The 19,108-nt window shown below is 36.1% G+C and overlaps 1 protein-coding gene across 1 annotated transcript in view; it reads left to right on the forward strand.

The window, feature by feature from the left end:
• Positions 1 to 19,108, forward strand: part of LOC107559806 (SLIT-ROBO Rho GTPase-activating protein 1-like) — a 124,379-nt gene that overhangs the window by 43,994 nt on the left and 61,277 nt on the right. The window contains exon 3 of the mRNA XM_016243774.1: positions 7,822 to 7,984. Within this exon, the coding sequence (XP_016099260.1) occupies positions 7,822 to 7,984 (163 nt within the window). The remainder of the gene's footprint in view (positions 1 to 7,821; positions 7,985 to 19,108) is intronic.

The raw sequence follows: 19,108 nt of genomic DNA on the forward strand, positions 1-19,108 counted from the left end.
CACTGAACAGTAAAGTTGAAGTTTATTCAACTTTAATTCAATTAAATTCCATCCAACTTTATTCCGTTGAAGTTTATTTCACTTTGGAACATTCATTCAAGGATTTGCGCTACTGTCTTCACACACAGACGGAACTTACTAGAGAAGTGTGATATAATTTATATAAATATAAATTCACGTCTTGCGCACTTTAATGCCCTTTGAATGCAACGTGTACATTCCCTTGGAACTGGAATCATGGCGGAATATCATGTGAAGTCCACTTCGCAGGGCACTTACGGTCGAATAAGACGACGCTTGAATGCTGCTGCCTGAACAAGAGACCTCCTTACTGAAGTGAAAGTGTTGGCTGGTGTCACTATCTCGCGAACGCGCCGGCGGATCTCCACCAAATTCGGGGGATCCCTTCAGCTCGAGGAGCCCTCTCGAACGCCACCCTCCGCGCGTCGGTAGCCCCCCGGGACTGCAAATTTAACCGCCCGTAACTCCCGAACCCCGGGGGCTATCTACGCGGGGGTGGTCTCATTCAAAATAGGGCCTCGAGATGTACACTCGATTCACGTTCGAGAGGGTTCCTCGAGCTGAAGGGATCCCCCGAATTTGGTGCGGATCTGCCGCGTCGTTACGGAGATATGGCCGTTGAAAGTTTCAATGGTTTTCCATAGACTTAAGCTTTAAAGCATTTCATCCAGGTTGCCAGTAGCAAAAAATGGAGCGCGCTCTGCTATACAAACTAAGTAATTACAGCATTTCAAGCATTTTATCTGCGTTATATGCTCTGTAAAAAAAAAATCTCATATCGGCGGCGTATTCACCGATACCAATATATCGACAACAGGCTCATATCGGCCGATAATATCGGCTAAACGATATATCGGCCGGGCTCTACTTTAAACTAGTGATTTCAAATTATGCTGCGCTTTATGCATTTGCTTACTGCCATATTCATGTAATTTTCATTGCGTGCTGTATGTAAAATGAGTGCTTTATTTGAAAAGAAAAAAAAAAAAGATTCCCACTGCTCACAAACTTCCCAGAATACTGAGTGCCCTGTGCGCAAAAGAAAGAAAAAAAAAACACTTTATTCAACAATTTGTCTGCTCCGTGTCACCGTAGCGCCATTTTGGAGAGTATCAGCTGGACGTAAACAACGTATGCTGTTCTGTGTCAGCTGTGCCACGCGGATACGTTTTCTACATTGTTTGTGCTTTGATTTGAACGTAAAACAACGTATCCGTGTGGTGCGGCTGACACAGAACAACATACGCGGTTTGCGTTCAGTGGATATTCTCCAAAATGCTGCTACAGTGACACGGAGGAGACTAATTGTTGAATAAAGTCGTTTTTTTTCCTTTTGCGCACAAAAAGTATTCTCATAGCTTCGTAAAATTATGGTTGAACCCCTGATGTCACATGGATTATTTTACCGATCTCCTTGCTACGCTTCTGGACCTTGATCGTGTAAGGATCCTTGCTGTCTGTGGGAGGGTCAGAGAGCTATCAGAATGCATCAAAAACATCTTAATTTGGGTTCCGTTGAGGTCTTACGGGTTTGGAACGACATGAGGGTGAGTAATTAATGACAGAATTTTCATTATGGGGAGAACTAACCCTTTAATTATACCATTAATTATACAGACATTTCCTTCAAGCCTTAAACCTAACACAATGCAACGTGTAGTATTCAAAATACTCAAAAATTCCTTCATAATAGCATAGTACATTGTGCTGTATTATTAGACTTTTCTTGTCAATTGTCATAATGCTACAACTTTAGTAGCCCATATATTTGCTTTATATCAGCCCTATAGTTATCAATATTGTTTAATATTGACTAGTTATCCAGTAGGTTCTATCCAATTATGTGTATCCCTACAAGGCAGTGTTTTGTGAGCCGTGTGGTTAAACTTCTCCCAGATGACACGGTCGATGACACACTCATCGACTGGTGCTTAGTTTAGTGCACGTGTTTGTTGAGCTAACAGGCATCACATACTGTTTGCCCAGGGAGGCTGCTGGACTCAGGATGGGAATTATTTCATTATATGCGTCATCCAGCTGCCACTCCTTGAACACCAGATTTCCTTATGATTATCTATCATTTAGCAGATGCATTTTAGCCAAATAGACCTTCCACAAGGACACATCCCCTAGAAAATGAGTTTAAGTGCCTTTTTATATATTATATTATAAATCTCCTGTAGGAAACTGAATTCAAGTGCTTTTTTAGGCTAGGTTTGAACCTTTGTCCTTTTGGTTGCATGCCTAAAATGAAATGAAATGCACTTAGGCATTAAGATTTATGCTCTACCCCAGTAAGGTTGGTTTCAGTTGCCTGTGATTGTACCTTCATGCGCATTCATTTGTTGACCTTGTTGTAGGATGCCAAACCCTCCAGTGAAGCGCTCTAGTTTGCTCTGGCACTTCAGAATCGATGAGCTGTCAATATAATGTTTGCGATCTGCGAGATGTTTACACCAGCACCGAATGAAGCTCCTCTGGCTACAGTGTTGATGTAGTTACTGCATCGCTGCATCGCTCATGTTTATACCACTGCTGATGATCTGTTGGGTTATTTTGATATCAGCAGATTAGAGGCATATTAATTTTGTTTAGAAAACCAAGTGTAATTAATTTGGGTAATTGCCACCTGTGTAGTTGCTGTATATAGACCTGCTTACACCTGGGAAGTGGAACATGAATAAAAGATGCTGTCTTTGAAATTTTAGGGGTTTTGTAATAGCTTTCCTATGACGGTTAGTAGCAGCGGTCTTGCTACTATTAAGTTTTTAAGACTTATTTTGTCATTCTGTTTTTACCCTATAAATGTAATTAGTTGAAAAAAGAAAAGAAAAGAAAATTCTGTTCTTATTTACTCACTCACATTTTTGTTACAACTTTTTTTTCTTCTGTGACATTAATAATGCGATATTTTAAAGGACTCAAGAATTGGATTATCATTCTTTTAAGTCAGTTTTTTCAGTGAACTGGTTGATTTGTTCAGATTTAACTGAATGACTAGTTCAGTGATTCAAAATAGCAGACAAGTCATCTATACTTATTTTATGATACTTGACGTATTTATTTATTTATTTACTGAACAGATGTGGTCAGTGTTATTTTGGTATATACTATTATAGTATTAATATGTAATTAGATTTTATTTTTATATTTTCAGTTGTCATTTAACAATTTTTTTGTAATTTTGTGCTTTTGTCTTTTTTATTAGTTTTTTTTATTACTTTTTAAAAATTACATTATTTTACATTTATATAATTAATAATGGATTAAAGTTGATTTGATTTTTATTTCAATTTTAGTTTCAGGAATTTTAGTTCTTAAACTAAAATGTACATTAATTGAAATTTAAATAAATAGTAAATAAATATGTATGTGTATATATAGATTTTTTTTAAATAAATTTTTTGTAGTTTTAGTTTTAATTAATAATTTAATTTGCAACACTGGTCGGCGTGAAGATTCTTCAAAATATATTTTTTTATTCTGTGTGTTCCACAGAAGAAAGTGAGTCTTCATGAGGGTTTGGAAAGAAATGAGAGTTCAAAACAAAACAAAACAAAAGTTTTCACTTTTGGGTGAACTATTGCTTTAAAGTTGGTTTTGATGCACCTTCATTCTTTCCTGTTCTGTCTTTACTCTCTGGAGTAATTTTACATTTTTAAATCAAAGTCTTCCATTCCCTTGAAATGATCTAGTCATTGCTCCTTGATTTCCATCAGCTTTCTTCACTGGTTGTTTTCTCCTCTCAAATCGTTTTGAAGTTTTAAGATCAAATTCTGCTCTGTGCAGTGATTTGAGAGCACAATGATGTGAGCTGTGCATCAGTACATAGTGGAGAGGTGACCACTGTTGGTACTTTGGAGAGAGAGAGGTGGTCGCTTGGAGGCCAATTGTTATTTAATCTTGTCTGAGCAGTACTGATTTACTGCAGCCTTTAATGGTGCAGCTGACTCTCTGATCTCTACTCAGCAGCACTGGCTGCTTTTGTATCAGTTCTGATTAGTCACATGGTCTCCAAATTAACTCATAATGCCTTACAATTACCCAGTGTGACAACTTCCTCTCCGGTCATCATCCCTCCTGTTTTATCCACCATGGCAGTGAGCTTATAGACTATGATTCAAGTGAATCTCTGTGATAGAGCTGTATTGTAAATAGTTGCAGCCTGTGACAAATCTGGGCTTCAGTGGACTTCCTGCTCTGACCTCAGAGATACCATGCATTTCCCTTAGCACTTCCTCGACTATTACCCATCAAAGATATTATCATAGTTTTTGTTAATATATTTTGGATAAAATGTCTTTTTATATTTTATTTTTCAATTTAATTTTTGTGGTTTTAAGTAATTTTGTTTGTGTTTGTCTTTTCTAATCTATGGATTTGTTTAAAAAGTCTATATAGTTTTTATAAAAAAAAATTATTTAGTAGTTTTAATTGATTTAGTTTATTTTAGTGCTTTTTTCATGCATGTTAGTATATATTTTAGAAATTCTTATTTAGTATTAACTATATACATTATTGATTTCATTTTTATATATATTTTTAATTTATTTAATTAACATTATATATGTATATATAATTATTATTATTTTAGTATTTGTAGTTAAACTAAACGAAAATGAGAACCTTTGCAACTAGCTGAAATAAAGTTAAAAATGTATTTTATTTTATTTCAGCTAACGTTTATTTCAAGTAAGCATTTTTTTGTATAGTTTTAGTATTAGTAAACAATAATAACCTTGCTATTACCTGTTCTGTCACACTAAACTTTCTTTTTATATATTTAACTTTAAACTTTTTAAAAATATATATTTATGCATTTATTTGCGTATCATGTAAGCTCTAGCTATAGAATGTCATATTCCCATAAATATATAATTTAAAATGTCTTTATTTAATAAATAAATGCAAGCTCTCTTTCTCTCTGTCTTCATATTCATATTCATAATATTGTAGTATTGTAAAATGTGATCTTTCACACTATTATTTCCATTTGTAAGGTAAAAGTGTCTTGGCCTTGTAACTTTAATATTACTCTCTTTATTCATGCATTTCTACGCTTGAGAAGCAAAAGCTATTTTTTGCTACTTCATGAATCCGAATCACGTGTACACCTTCAGCTTCTTGACAACCCAGCTTGACTCCGCCACATTCTTAACATGCAGTACACACTCGATGCGAGGAGGAGAGCTGAGTGCGTGCTCAAGAGGCTGAGACAGTCTTGTGAAAAGATATACAGTAATTGCAGACTGACAGAAAGTGTACAGGCTCCCATAAATCCCCGGCGTGTTCATATTGCGACCGTGCATCTTTAGGCTTTTAGCTCAATTAGATTATCCATTTGATCCAGTCTCACATAGATGACTGATCCTTCAACCCTGGCTTCTAAACAAGCCGGTTTCTCCAAGGAATGTCTATCATCTTAGAGACTAGGGCTGTACGATAAATTGAAATGGAATCGAGATTGCGATTCGACAGAAGCTGCGATTGTCATGCATGTCTTTCAGTGAAGCACGGTTCTGTGATCAGCAGTAAATCTCCATCCAAAGGCCAGAGGGCGCTCTCGCACCGAAACTCCAAATACGCCTCGCAGAAGAAACCCAGAAAATGCCTATCGCTGCAGCTAAATAAACAGAAGATTCAACTGCTTTCATTGATTCAGCGTGACTAATAAACACACGCCTACGGCAATATACGGTTTATCTGAGTTCTTCTTATTATAATTTTCATTAAAATAAAGTATATTTATAATGCAATGCCTTTATCACTGCTTAAATACTATGAAATATGTTGTGTGCTTTATTCTGTGTAAGAAGCCACATCATCTCACAGAAGGATTTATTTCAAACACTCGACTGACGTTATGAAGTGAGTTTGGAGTAAAAATGTTATTAAATGTGGTATTTTCACATGCTTTCAGATGGAGCAGCATTTACTTCACAGAGCCGTAGTTAACTGAGAAGCTATGCAACCAGCTGTCATAATCGCGAACGATTTCTTCGATTTCAGAATCATGCAATAAAATCGTCTGCGATTTATTTTTTTGCGTAACTTGTCAGTGAACTACGGCTATGTGTAGTAAATTCTGCTCAATCTGAAAGCACGTGATGATGATTTCCTGCTGATTACAGAACCGGCTTTACTAACAAAATGCGCATAACAATCGCATTCGATTAATCGTGCAGCCCTATTAGAGACTTAAGGATTTTGTTTGTTTCCTGTTTTTGTAGAACAATGTTAAGGTTAAAAACTAGATGTATCAGCTCAGCTGGTGCGGATGCATGCTTTTTCTCTACTTCCATTGGATGTCATCAGGCCGCAGACCTTCACCTGAAGTGATGAAATGCATTGCCTGTTTTGCAGGGAGGGTTAAGGAGGGAAACAGCTGAAAAAATACTTCCTTACTTGCATCAAAATCTCTATCAGCTGCCAATATCACTTCCTCCTCAAATGCAACATTTTTCTCTGTTTTTTTGTGAGACTTGATACAGCAGCCATTTCTGTTGCTATTGCTCATATTTAATAGTTTGTTCTAGAATCTAGATTGTAAGACTGTAAGATTTTCTCCTCCATGTCACACAGGTATTTTGCGTCATTACTTTTTTTTGGAAGAACAAGAATCTGGAAGGAGACACAAAGAACTAGATGAGATACAATTTGATTGCAGATTAAAAGTAATAGATACATTTAATATTGTGATTTTGCTCCAGTATTCATCTTGTTGTTATGTTGATAACTTTCTTATCAGAAGATGAGTTTTTAGAAATTTCAACTCAAGTCAATATTTTGTGGTCTTATACTGTACACTACTGTTTGAAAGTTTGGGGTTAATGAAAGAAGTCTCTTATGATCACCAAGGCTACATTAATTTGATCAAAAATACTGTAAAGCTGTAAGATTTATTTAGAAATAATATTATAATTTAAAATAACTGGTTTGTATTTTATTATATTTTAAAATAGTAATTTACTAGTAATTTATTCCTGTGATGGCAGAGCTGAATTTCAGCATCATTACTCCACTCTACAGTGTCACATGATCCTTCAGAAATCTTTCTAATATAATGCTTTGTTGCTCAAGAAAGTTGCTGTTTAATATTTATTATTTCTTTGTTTCAAGATTATTGTATGAATAGAAAGTTAAAAATAACAGCATTTATTTGAAATTGAAGTATTTTGCATTATAAACCTAATGTCTTTTATGGTCACTTTTGATCAGTTTAAGGCATCCTTACTGAATAAAATACCAGCCCCAAAAATTTTAGGCAATTGTATTTATTTTTTAAGTAGCTAAAGTACTGTTAGTCTGTTATTATCAAAAAATAAACTGCCACATCTGAATTGTTTTTTAAATTTTTGTCCTAATAGAAAATAATGTAAATAAATAAATACTAGATACAGTGTTTGTCATATTGCAGGTACATTATGATCTAATTCTGGAGAGAGTTCTGACCCAGAAACTTACCGAATGTCCCATATGTCCCAGAAACATTGATGTTTCACCTTGAGTTTAGGGCTGAGTCTTGGTTCTGTTGCTGTGCACGAATGCTACAAAGTATCCACAGATCATGCATGCTTAAATAGGCCATGTATCATCAAGGGAAGAGATGAGAGGGATGTTAATGTGTGTGATCCACGTGAATGGCTCTTAAAGCATCCTGATGGGTGCTGGGAAGATGGATCTGTCTGTGGTTTCATCCAGTTCATGAGTTCAGTGCACAGATGGTCCTGACAGCTCGCAGACGGGGAGCCTTTCATTATGTTTGATCAGTGTCTCTTTCTCTGTTTCTCTCACATGCAGGAAAGACCAGAATCTCCTGTCTCCGGTCAACTGCTGGTACCTGTTGCTGAACCAGGTTCGACGGGAGAGCAAAGATCATGCGACACTGAGCGACATTTATCTGAACAATGTAATCATGCGCTTCATGCAGATTAGTGAGGACTCCACGCGCCTTCTGAAAAAGGTCAGAACTGTATTCGATTACATGAACTATCAGAAGAGTCTCAAAATAGGTCTCGGAATAAATTCTTAACTCCTCAAACCATGTTGTTTTGTTTTTAAACTAAAAAAGCGTGTATTGTATTGTGTGTAAAATGTGCATTTTTTTAAAGATGAATTTATTTGGCATTTTTGCCTTTATTATAGTAGGACAGATCAGACCTGACAGGATGCGAGGTGGGTGAGCTAGAGGGGGGCGGGATCGGGAAAGGTCTTCAAGTTGGAATTCGATCTCGGGACGCCCATAGCTCAATCACGCTGTATGTCAGCACGCTGCCAACAAGGCTATCGGTGCCAACATAAAATATGCATTTTAGGAAAATTAGTTGCAGATTCTAAACTGGCAGCCATTATCTCTTGTAAAAATAAAAAATTGATAATCAAGCAGAAGATACACTATACTGTTCAAAAGTTTGAGGTCAGTAATTTTTTTTTAGAAATTTTTATTCAGAAAGGGAACATTAAGCTGATCTAAAGTGACAGTAATGACATTTATAGTGTTGGAAAAATGCTTTTGTTTGAACCTTTCTGAAAAAAAAATTACGGTTTTTACACAAAAATGTTTTCCAAATTGATAAGTAATGTTTTTGCAATCACATGAATAAATGACTTTTTAAAATATATTAATATTTTTATATTATATTAACCATTTTACTGTATTTTTCAGCAAATAAATGCCATTTTGGTGAGCATAAGATGCTTATCTTACTGACCACAAATTTTGAACATTAGTGTAGATGAATGATTATACTTTGTGAAGCACTACTGGTTTTCATGGCCACCTTAGAAAACATTGTTTAATTATATTTATTTATGATAATTGTTAAGTTAGGTTACACTTTATTTTAAGGTGTCCTTGTTGCAGTGTAATTATACATTTAAGTACTGAGTAATATTAATTAAGTACATGTACTTACTATATGGTTAGGGTTTAAGTTTGGTCTCAAACAAGGGTTATTCAAAGGGCTTGACCAGCAGCTCTGAGATAGTTAAAGGGACTGTGAAAGGGAAAAATGTATGTTCTGTCATTATTTCCTCACCATGTTGTTCATAACCATGATGAGTTTCATTCTTCCATGGAACACAAAAGATTAAGATTTTGACTGATTTTTAAAAATACAACAATATTTTAGAACTAAAGCTCAGACAAGTTAATAAAGTGACATTAATATAACATAAAAGTGGTTTAAAGGACCACTCAAACTTTTTGATTCTCAAGGCCCCCCATTTTCCACAAGAATGTTCAAAGACCCTATAATTAAGCTTTTTTTCCCCAAAAAAATTATTTTCAAAGCTTGGCTTAACTAGAAAAAATGTCAAATTCATTATAAAAATGTCCATGCCAAATGTCAGAGTTTTAGCATTTTATTAATTGACATGACTTTCCTAAATCTAGAAATTCCTCCCCATTTTTCACAACAACAATGTTCAAAACATTGTGCAAAACCCCCATGACATTTCCAGTCATTCATGATTTACTGTCTAAAAGTACTTATGGAGATTTACCATTTTATTAATTTACATGACTTTTCCAGGTCTACAAATCACACTTTATGATGGCTATCTCACATGTTCAGGTTTTCCAAGATTGTGAAATTTTGGAATCTTGGTTGTTTAGGCTGATTTTAATGCTTGTTTTATCTGTTTTACGTAGTATTAATTATTTCGGAAGTTTGCCGAAATTCCTGTTTGAGAACCATTGTTTCGTATTCCAAGTCTTCACAAGGCATCTCATAGGCTAGCATTTTGTGAGGAACGTGCATCTCATAGCATTTTGTGAGAATTTAAAGGGGTGGTTCACTGTTTTTTTTTCTAGGCTTGATTGTGTTTATGGGGTGCAGTCTAACATGTGTTAATGCTTCGTTAAAAAAAAAAAAACACATTATTTTTCACATAATTTACCTTTATTTCACACCGCTCTGTCCCTTCTCTGAGAAACGCGCTGATCATTTCCTGCTTTTATGAAGCCCCTCCCTCAGAAATAGGTGATGGGCTCTGATTGGTTAGCTAGCCCAGTGTGTTGTGATTGGCTAAACTGCCTCTAGTACGCGTCTAAACATCCCGCCGCTCTCCTCAGCAGCATGTGCTCCGGTTGTATTGTAAACAACGGCGTTGTTAATATCACTTATCAGTTTGAGCCAGATTGAGAAGCAGAGGATATTATCGAAGAGGATCGTGCAGAACCTGTGCAAGCACGGCTTTTAATGGTAGGCCTATGTTTTTTGTTTGTTGTTGTCTCATACTTTTAGATACGCTGTTATTTGTAAATGCTACTGCTTATGTTAGCTTTTAATATACGGTTTTATCCTGATTAAAGCTTTATTACAGTATGGCAACTGCATGTGCGTCCATGTTTAACACTTCTCATAGCTATGTGAATATAAGTGTATAATTGTAACAGTTCATTGCTGGAGCTGAGCTGAATGAGAGAGAGAGAGAGAGAGAGCGTGTGCAGAGCAGGGGACGTGAGGAACAGTATTAAGAACCGCTGCTTTAGAACATTGATTTTGAAACTTGTGAATCCATTAGAATTGTTAGAAGACAGAATCGTGATTCATATATAAATAGATGTTTACGTGCACCTCTAGTTTTCTCTTCCTCTTCTCTAAAGCAGCGCAGCATGGCCTCGCCCCCTTTGCTGCCTTTTCCCGGGGGCGGGGTTTATCTGGGTTTGTGATGTCACAAACCCGGGAAATAACTTGTTGTAGTCCCTACCAGCCGTTTTTGTTGGCATTAAACTGCCAGAATTTTAAAAGACGATATCTCCGTTTGCATTGAACTTTCAGCTTATTAACTTGGCAGATATTGTTTATGCTCAAACAGCAACGTTACACACTAACTAACATTAAAAAAGTGAAATTGCAATCAACCACCCCTTTAAGACTTTATTCACAGAAAAGCATGACAGGCATTTGCTGATGTCCAGTTTGTGAACGAATCATTCTTTTGAGTTGGATCTTATCAAAGAATCATGCCATCCGGTTCAAAATCTAGTCCGAAATCATTCATTCACAAGATCAAACTGATCCAGTGAATGAATCCGTTCCACTGCAATCAAATGCCTTCAGAAGTCTTCAGAAAATGTAGTCTAAGAGTCATATGGTCACTTGTATGAGACTTTCATGGTACTTTTGAACCCTAGTCTGGAAAAAGTGACCAGAATATTCTTCAAAAGTTCACTTGTTTTGCTCAGTGGAAGAAAGTAAGTCACAAGGGTTTGAAACAAGTAGATAATGACAGATTCTTCATTTTGGGTTGAGCCATTCCTTTAAAATGATGCCATATTGGTCTGATAGAGTGTTCTTTCATTGTCACATACTAACACAAGGGGAAGCTACCAATTACAATAAGCAAGGTTAAATACTCTATTATTATGACAAAAGAACCAGGTGTTCTTTGTGCTCCTCACAGCTGTTTTCATTAGAATGAGTACCTTACACTCAAGGATGATAAATACATCTGCAGCGCAGTGGGGGAGATGTCCTGGAAAAACTTTAAAGACCTCATGATTCATGACAGAAACTCTCGATAGAAGAATCCTCAAAACAAAGCTGATGTATCTGTATCCTTTAAGTGACTAGTTATATAACAAAACCACCTCTTCCACACAGCCTCTTGCTCTCTGCTGTCTGTGTTGACACGAGAGTGGCAGAAGAGAGAGGGCAGTGGGTTGTTTCCCTTAAGGGCGCTGGATGTTGTTGGTGGGGGGCAGTCATTCACCCAGGGTGTTGAAACTGCTCTTCCCTGTAATCAGTGTGCCCCGCTTCGTTTGATCACAACATCGTTTCAGTAATGAGCCACACATACAAGACAGCAAAGCCCCTGCTGTCACCTCAGCCCCCCGAGGCACAGCTGCAACAGAGAGGCAGACCTCGAGAATGTCCCTTAAGAGACTTGTTAATGCCGCTCACTATTATTATTGCTCATATTTGAGGTTAGGAACTTGAACACCCAATATTAGATTTTTTTTCTTTTTCATATTGGTCAATATTGGATGTATATCCAGTATTGAATATTTTTATTACGCATGCTCATACTTGAATAATAACACTGTTAAATGTAATATCAAACTAAATACCACTGTTAAATGTAATATCTATTATAGCAAATAGCAAAATAAATATTCATTTTTCATACAGTTGTGATGCCTAAATTCAGTTGTTGCATTTATTGGTATCAGCCACAACTGTAATATTTGTGCATCATTAAAATATGTGATCTTAGTATGTGTGCATCTTGTACAGTTTGCTGTTTAAGATGTTTACATTAACATTATTTTCCTTTGATTTTAATTTGCATAGAAATTTTGTATTTTATTAATAGGATAGTGTTAGAAAAGTGAGATTAATTTGTTCTGGAGATACAGTGCACTACTGTTCAAAAGTTTGGGGTCAGTACGTTTTTTTTTTTTTTTAAAGAAATTAAAAATTTTTATTCAGCAAGGATGCATTCAGTTCATCAAAAGTGACAGTAAAGTCATTTATGATGTAACAAAATGCTGTTCTTTGGAACTCCTATTCATCAAAGAATCCTGGAAAAATTTCTCAATTTCCACAAAAAATATTAAGCAGCAGAACTGTTCTCAACATTGATAATAATAAGAAATGTTTCTTGAGCAGCATATCAGAATGATTTCTGACAATCATGTGACACTGCAGACTAGAGTAATGGCTGGACACCCTACTAGACACCCTTTCCATTTAAATGCAAAAAAGTTTATTAAAGGATCTCTGATTTACTTTATTCATATAACAGCTGTGCATCCAACCTCATATGGAGCTGAGCATCACTGGAGCGCATATACAATGAGGAATTCCATCATAGTTGGGCAGATTTTATCACATGTATTTTGTTTTCATTATTTATACAACATGCTTTTTTAAACACTTTTAGGTTATTTATGGAATCCAATGTAGTTTTGAATCCTAGACCTCCCAGAGGTTGCACTCAGAGGAGATGTTTGTTCTTCTAAAAGTCATCATTTGTTTTCCTGTTAGTACATTACAGTAGTTGATGAATCCTAGTTCCTTTTTATATGAAATTCCTTTTTACTAATTGCATACCATGTATTTAGTAGATTCAATGATGCACAATACTGAAAGTAAGTTTTTGAGGATAACTCCCACTGTAAGAGCCCTGATGTTAATTTGCGGTGTAGTAAAGCTGTCTACAACGGTCACGCATGTTAAATGGCACTTTATTTAGTACCTCTATGGCCATGCAATATGCTGCCTTCTGCCATAAAGTGTATGACACCCCACTGTTTCTGACATGACTGGCTTCATCATGGCTCCTCCCATGTTCGTGCCTTTGTACATTTTTTTATAGCCAGATTAATTTTAATGGAAAGATGTTACCCTCTATACCCAGAGGCTTGATATGGTTATATATAGAGTCCTTAACCAAGTCAACTAGCAAGACAGTAAGGCTACAGTGATACAAATTCTCATGTAAAGACCCAGCTTCTAAGTTGCAAAGTCTATAGCTATGTTTCCACCCACCTATTTTTATGCACATTTTGTAATATCGCATAAAAAAACGCTGGATGGAAACGTCAAGATTTGCATAAATTCTTAAAATTTGAGTAGGATCTTTTAAAACCTTTTATGCGATAAGAAAAAATGCACATAAACTACGATGGAGAAACATTCACCGAATAAATTCCTCCATGCGCATCGAAAAAGACATGTGACTTTGCGTTATGAGACAGGATAACTTGACTAGTAGCAGACCGATCTCATTCACAGCATTTATATGTTGTTATGGTCATTCTGAAATGCCTGAGCAAAGTCTGTCGTCAAATTATTTCTGTATAATTGTCTTACACGACTGCATTCCCAAACAGCTGGCATCCGCCTCCGAAAACAATGACTGCATTTATTGTTTCGTCTGGTCGCTCTGAGGCGCAAGTCATTTATCATATATGAAAATTATTATATTCTACTTCTCCTAGTTTTCTTTTTTTTTAATAATATATATATTTTTTTATAAACAAAAACAGTAACCAACATAAGATAACAAAATACACATATTTACACCCACACACAGATAAAAAAAAACAAAAAAACAGACTGCCTCAATTAACAACTATATACAACATAGTATTCACAATTGTTTTATAAACCCAATACTTCAGAAATGTATATATAAAAAAAACAAATAGAAGGGGAGGTTTACAGAATACAGAAATTACATTTCCAAGGGTCTCAAGATAGGTCCCCATGTGGCTTCAAATCTTTTCGATGAGGAGAGCTCACCAAAACGTCTTCTCCTAGTTTTCTTAGTAATATTTAGTGCCAGTTTACCAGGAGGTGACAATATTGTTCTCTTTCACTCATTGGATGGAAACTGTACTTTATTCACAATTTTTTTTTATGTGATATTCCAGTTTTACGCACAAGTTTAATTCGAATCTTTGGATGGAATCATAGCTAATGATAAAAATTTAATCATTAAACATTGCTAATTTAAATTTTTTTAAGAAATTACTCAAGCAGTAACAGTGTTATGGTGCATTTCATTACTGAAGACTTCGACCTTTAGATAATATATATAATAAGGTAATATATATATATACAGTGGGTACGGAAAGTATTCAGACCCCCTTAAATTTTTCACTCTTTGTTATATTGCAGCCATTTGCTAAAATCATTTAAGTTAATTTTTTTTCCTCATTAATGTACACACAGCACCCCATATTGACAGAAAAACACAGAATTGTTGACATTTTTGCAGATTTATTAAAAAAGAAAAACTGAAATATCACATGGTCCTAAGTATTCAGACCCTTTGCTCAGTATTTAGTAGAAGCACCCTTTTGATCTAATACAGCCATGAGTCTTTTTGGGAAAGATGCAACAAGTTTTTCACACCTGGATTTGGGGATCCTCTGCCATTCCTCCTTGCAGATCCTCTCCAGTTCTGTCAGGTTGGATGGTAAACGTTGGTGGACAGCCATTTTTAGGTCTCTCCAGAAATGCTCAATTGGGTTTAAGTCAGGGCTCTGGCTGGGCCATTCAAGAACAGTCACAGAGTTGTTGTGAAGCCACTCCTTCATTATTTTAGCTGTGTGCTTAGGGTCATTGTCTTGTTGGAAGGTAAACCTTCAGCCCAGTCTGAGGTCCTGAGCACTCTGGAGAAAGTTTTCGTCCAGGATATCCCTGTACTTGGCCGCATTCATCTTTCCCTCAATTGCAACCAGTCGTCCTGTCCCTGCAGCTGAAAAACACCCCCACAGCATGATGCTGCCACCACCATGCTTCACTGCTGGGACTGTATTGGACAGGTGATGAGCAGTGCCTGGTTTTCCCCACACATACCGCTTAGAATTAAGGCCAAAAAGTTCCATCTTGGTCTCATCAGACCAGAGAATCTTATTCAGGTGTTTTTTAGCAAACTCCATGCAGGCTTTCATGTGTCTTGCACTGAGGAGAGGCTTCCGTCGGGCCACTCTGCCATAAAGCCCCGACTGGTGGAGGGCTGCAGTGATGGTTGACTTTCTACAACTTTCTCCCATCTCCCAACTGCATCTCTGGAGCTCAGCCACAGTGATCTTTGGGTTCTTCTTTACCTCTCTCACCAAGGCTCTTCTCCCCCGATAGCTCAGTTTGGCCAGACGGCCAGCTCTAGGAAGGGTTCTGGTCATCCCAAACGTCTTCCATTTAAGGAATGGAGGCCACTGTGCTCTTGGGAACCTTAAGTGCAGCAGAAATTTTTTTGTAACCTTGGCCAGATCTGTGCCTTGCCACAATTCTGTCTCTGAGCTCTTCAGGCAGTTCCTTTGACCTCATAATTCTCATTTGCTCTGACATGCACTGTGAGCAGTAAGGTCTTATATAGACAGGTGTGTGGCTTTCCAAATCAAGTCCAATCAGTATAATCAAACAAAGCTGGACTCAAATGAAGGTGTAGAACCATCTCAAGGATGATCAGAAGAAATAGACAGCACCTGAGTTAAATATATGAGCGTCACAGCAAAGGGTCTGAATACTTAGGACCACGTGATATTTCAGTTTTTCTTTTTTAATAAATCTGCAAAAAAGTCAACAATTCTGTGTTTTTCTGTCAATATGGGGTGCTGTGTGTACATTAATGAGGAAAAAAAAATTAACTTAAATGATTTTAGCAAATGGCTGCAATATAACAAAGAGTGAAAAATTTAAGGGGGTCTGAATACTTTCCGTACCCACTGTATATATATATATATATATATATATATTCTTTATTTATTTATTTAAAGTCTGTCTAAAGTTAACAGACAGTGTTTAAAAAGGGCAGTCCACATGTTTACATATGTTTATTACAGTGACTTTGAATTACCTAAAGTGTGGCAAAGCAACAGATTTGTTTTTATATTTCTACAATCTACTTTAGTTTGTGTGATTTGTTACTGACTTTCATATAAATTTTTACACCAGGCTTATTTGTCAGTGCTTTGTTGTCATAATTATTACATGCTTACAAGGTTGGAAGTTCAACAAATCAGTCAATATACTACTGTGATTGTAGTTAAATAAAAATGTCATTCATATCAATTCATGCATCACCTAATTTCATCGTAACATATAGGCCTGGCCTACAGAAAAGAACATTTATGTTTAATCTATCTAATATTGTGTTGGTCATACTATACAATGATTTATAGCTTGTCTTTGTTGAATAATACAGAACATAAAGAGCTTTAAAAAATAATTGCATATTAAATCGCAATATTAATAATAGACTTGCCACGATAGACGGTGCTGACGGTGATACCGGTGTTAAGCCGCAACACCGGTTACGTCACTTGCCCACCGCGGCACCAACCCCCACTGTCGTTTTGATTTTTTATAGAAATACAAATAATTTAGTTCAGTAAAAGAACAGACACTACAATTAAAAACTGAACGTGGCTGCTCAATGCAGCGTGCCGAACGACAGTCGCATCACAGATCAGATTTCATTTCTCCAGTGAGGAGAGTGAGTCGAGCTGACTGACTAGAAGAATGAGGTGAGACAGACAAGACGATCGCGGATGATTTAGTTTCGAAACGAGATGCAAAAGCGCCTGTTTGGTAATATTTTGGATTTTGAAAAGCCTGTTAACTTTTGCCGTTTATCTGATTTTGGAAGTTTTTTTTAAACATTCGTTTCTTATTTAATTGGTTCCACATTGTTTGCTGATTTTTACTTTATTTAAACTTTGTGTCATTTATTTATTTTATTTGACATCAAGGTGTATGCCGTGCCTCCAAGCTTTCTTACTCGTCTTGCTAATAAACTTTCTACGTTTCTTATTTATTTGGTTATATATTATAAATGTTTACTTAGCCTATTTCCAGTTGTGTATACCTATTTAAACTTTATGTAAGTTATTTGTTATTTTATATTAGGCATAGCCTGCCCTATAGCGTGGTGTATTTGTATTTGTTTTGTTAATAAAAGTTCTATGTTTTATATATAGGCTGAAGTGAGTTTGACATTGTATTTTATTGTTGCATTCAAGCAATTGACGCCGACCTGCCGCTAATTCGAAAGTCAAAGTAAAATGCGCACGGCGCTTTTAAGCTATTTAAAAGTGAAGGAAAAGAGGGAAAATTCAAACTAACTAAAAACGAACAATTGCTTTACGCCGAATTGCCGCTATTTCAAAGTGAAAGTAAAATGGCACGCCGCTTTTACAAGCTATTTAAAAACGAAGGAAAGCGAGGAAAGAGGAACGCCACCGCCCCCACGGTGATACCAGTATTACCGGTGTTGTCACACGTCGATTAACCGGTGGGAAAATTTCCTCACCGTCACAACCCTAATTGGTAAAAAATATTTCAATTAGATTATTTTCCAAAATCGTTCAGGCCTACTTCTCACAGTCCTTTGCTCTATTGCCAACCTGCTTGATTGCTCCTAAAATATCCTGAGCCACCCTGGCTCTCCATGTAACCGTGGTTGTCAGTTTGCCCATCGGCTTGAAACAGTTATGTAAAAGACAGAACTGGTTGGTGTTAGATGAGCCTGAGAGGAAGCCTGATTAAAGGCAGAGCTTTGACATGGCACGTGAATAATCTCTCCAGGCCTGTTTGGATCTGCATGCCTGGATGCTGCTGGTACTGTACGATGAGTCACGGATGATGAACTTAACATTTAGAGCAGACTTGTGTTACTCTGAGATCCAGTGGGTGTGTTGAAGCACACACATTTACACACACAGCTGTCGGCTCTTGTGTTTGCTCTTGAGAGGTTGAGTGTGGAACAGCAGTGTTTGAAGATCTTAGCTAAATTATTTTGACTCTTGACCTCAACATGACATGTGTGACTTGTTATGCTTGCATTCCAGATAGAACTGAGTTCAATTAGATGGCTGAAAGAGTGAAAGTGTGAAAGCACTGATCTCACACAGCTTGTGAAGATCATATCTAGGTTATATTTCACCCTTAAATAATAATAATAATTACATTTAGTTTTTTTAAATTCTCAATTTACAGTAATGTCAAGAAATCCAACTGTTTTACCAAAGAAAATAAATTTTTGGTCAATTTTAAGATTTTTGGGGAGATTGCATTATACATTTTTACATTTTAATATTTACTTAAATAAAATTTTCGATACAATATATGTATATATATATATATATATATTACATTTGTATAATTTTTATTTGTAAAAGTGAATATTTATTTAATATTTATATTAAATTAATTGTAATATTTTATTATTAAAAGTGAACACACACACACATAATATACAGTGGTGTGAAAAAGTGTTGGCCCCCTTCCTGATTTCTTATTTTTTTGCATGTTTGTCACTCTTTAATGTTTCAGATCATCAAAGTAATTTAAATATTACACAAAGACAATGCAAGTAAATACAAAATGCAGTTTTTAAATGATGATTTCATTTATTAAGGGAAAAAAGCTGTCCAAACCTACGTGGCCCTAAGTGAAAAATTAATTGCCCCCTCCTGTTAAATCATGGAAAAACTGTGATTAACCACATTATTTTAGAAAGCTGAGTTAAATTTCACTAGCCACACCCAGGCCTGATTACTGCCAGGCCTGTTGAATCAAGAAATCACTTAAATAGAAGCTGTCTGACAAAGTGAAGCATGCTTAAA

The sequence above is a fragment of the Sinocyclocheilus grahami genome, unplaced genomic scaffold, assembly GCF_001515645.1.
Source record: "Sinocyclocheilus grahami isolate Dianchi unplaced genomic scaffold, SAMN03320097.WGS_v1.1 scaffold700.1, whole genome shotgun sequence".
Classification (NCBI taxonomy): Eukaryota; Metazoa; Chordata; class Actinopteri; order Cypriniformes; family Cyprinidae; genus Sinocyclocheilus; species Sinocyclocheilus grahami.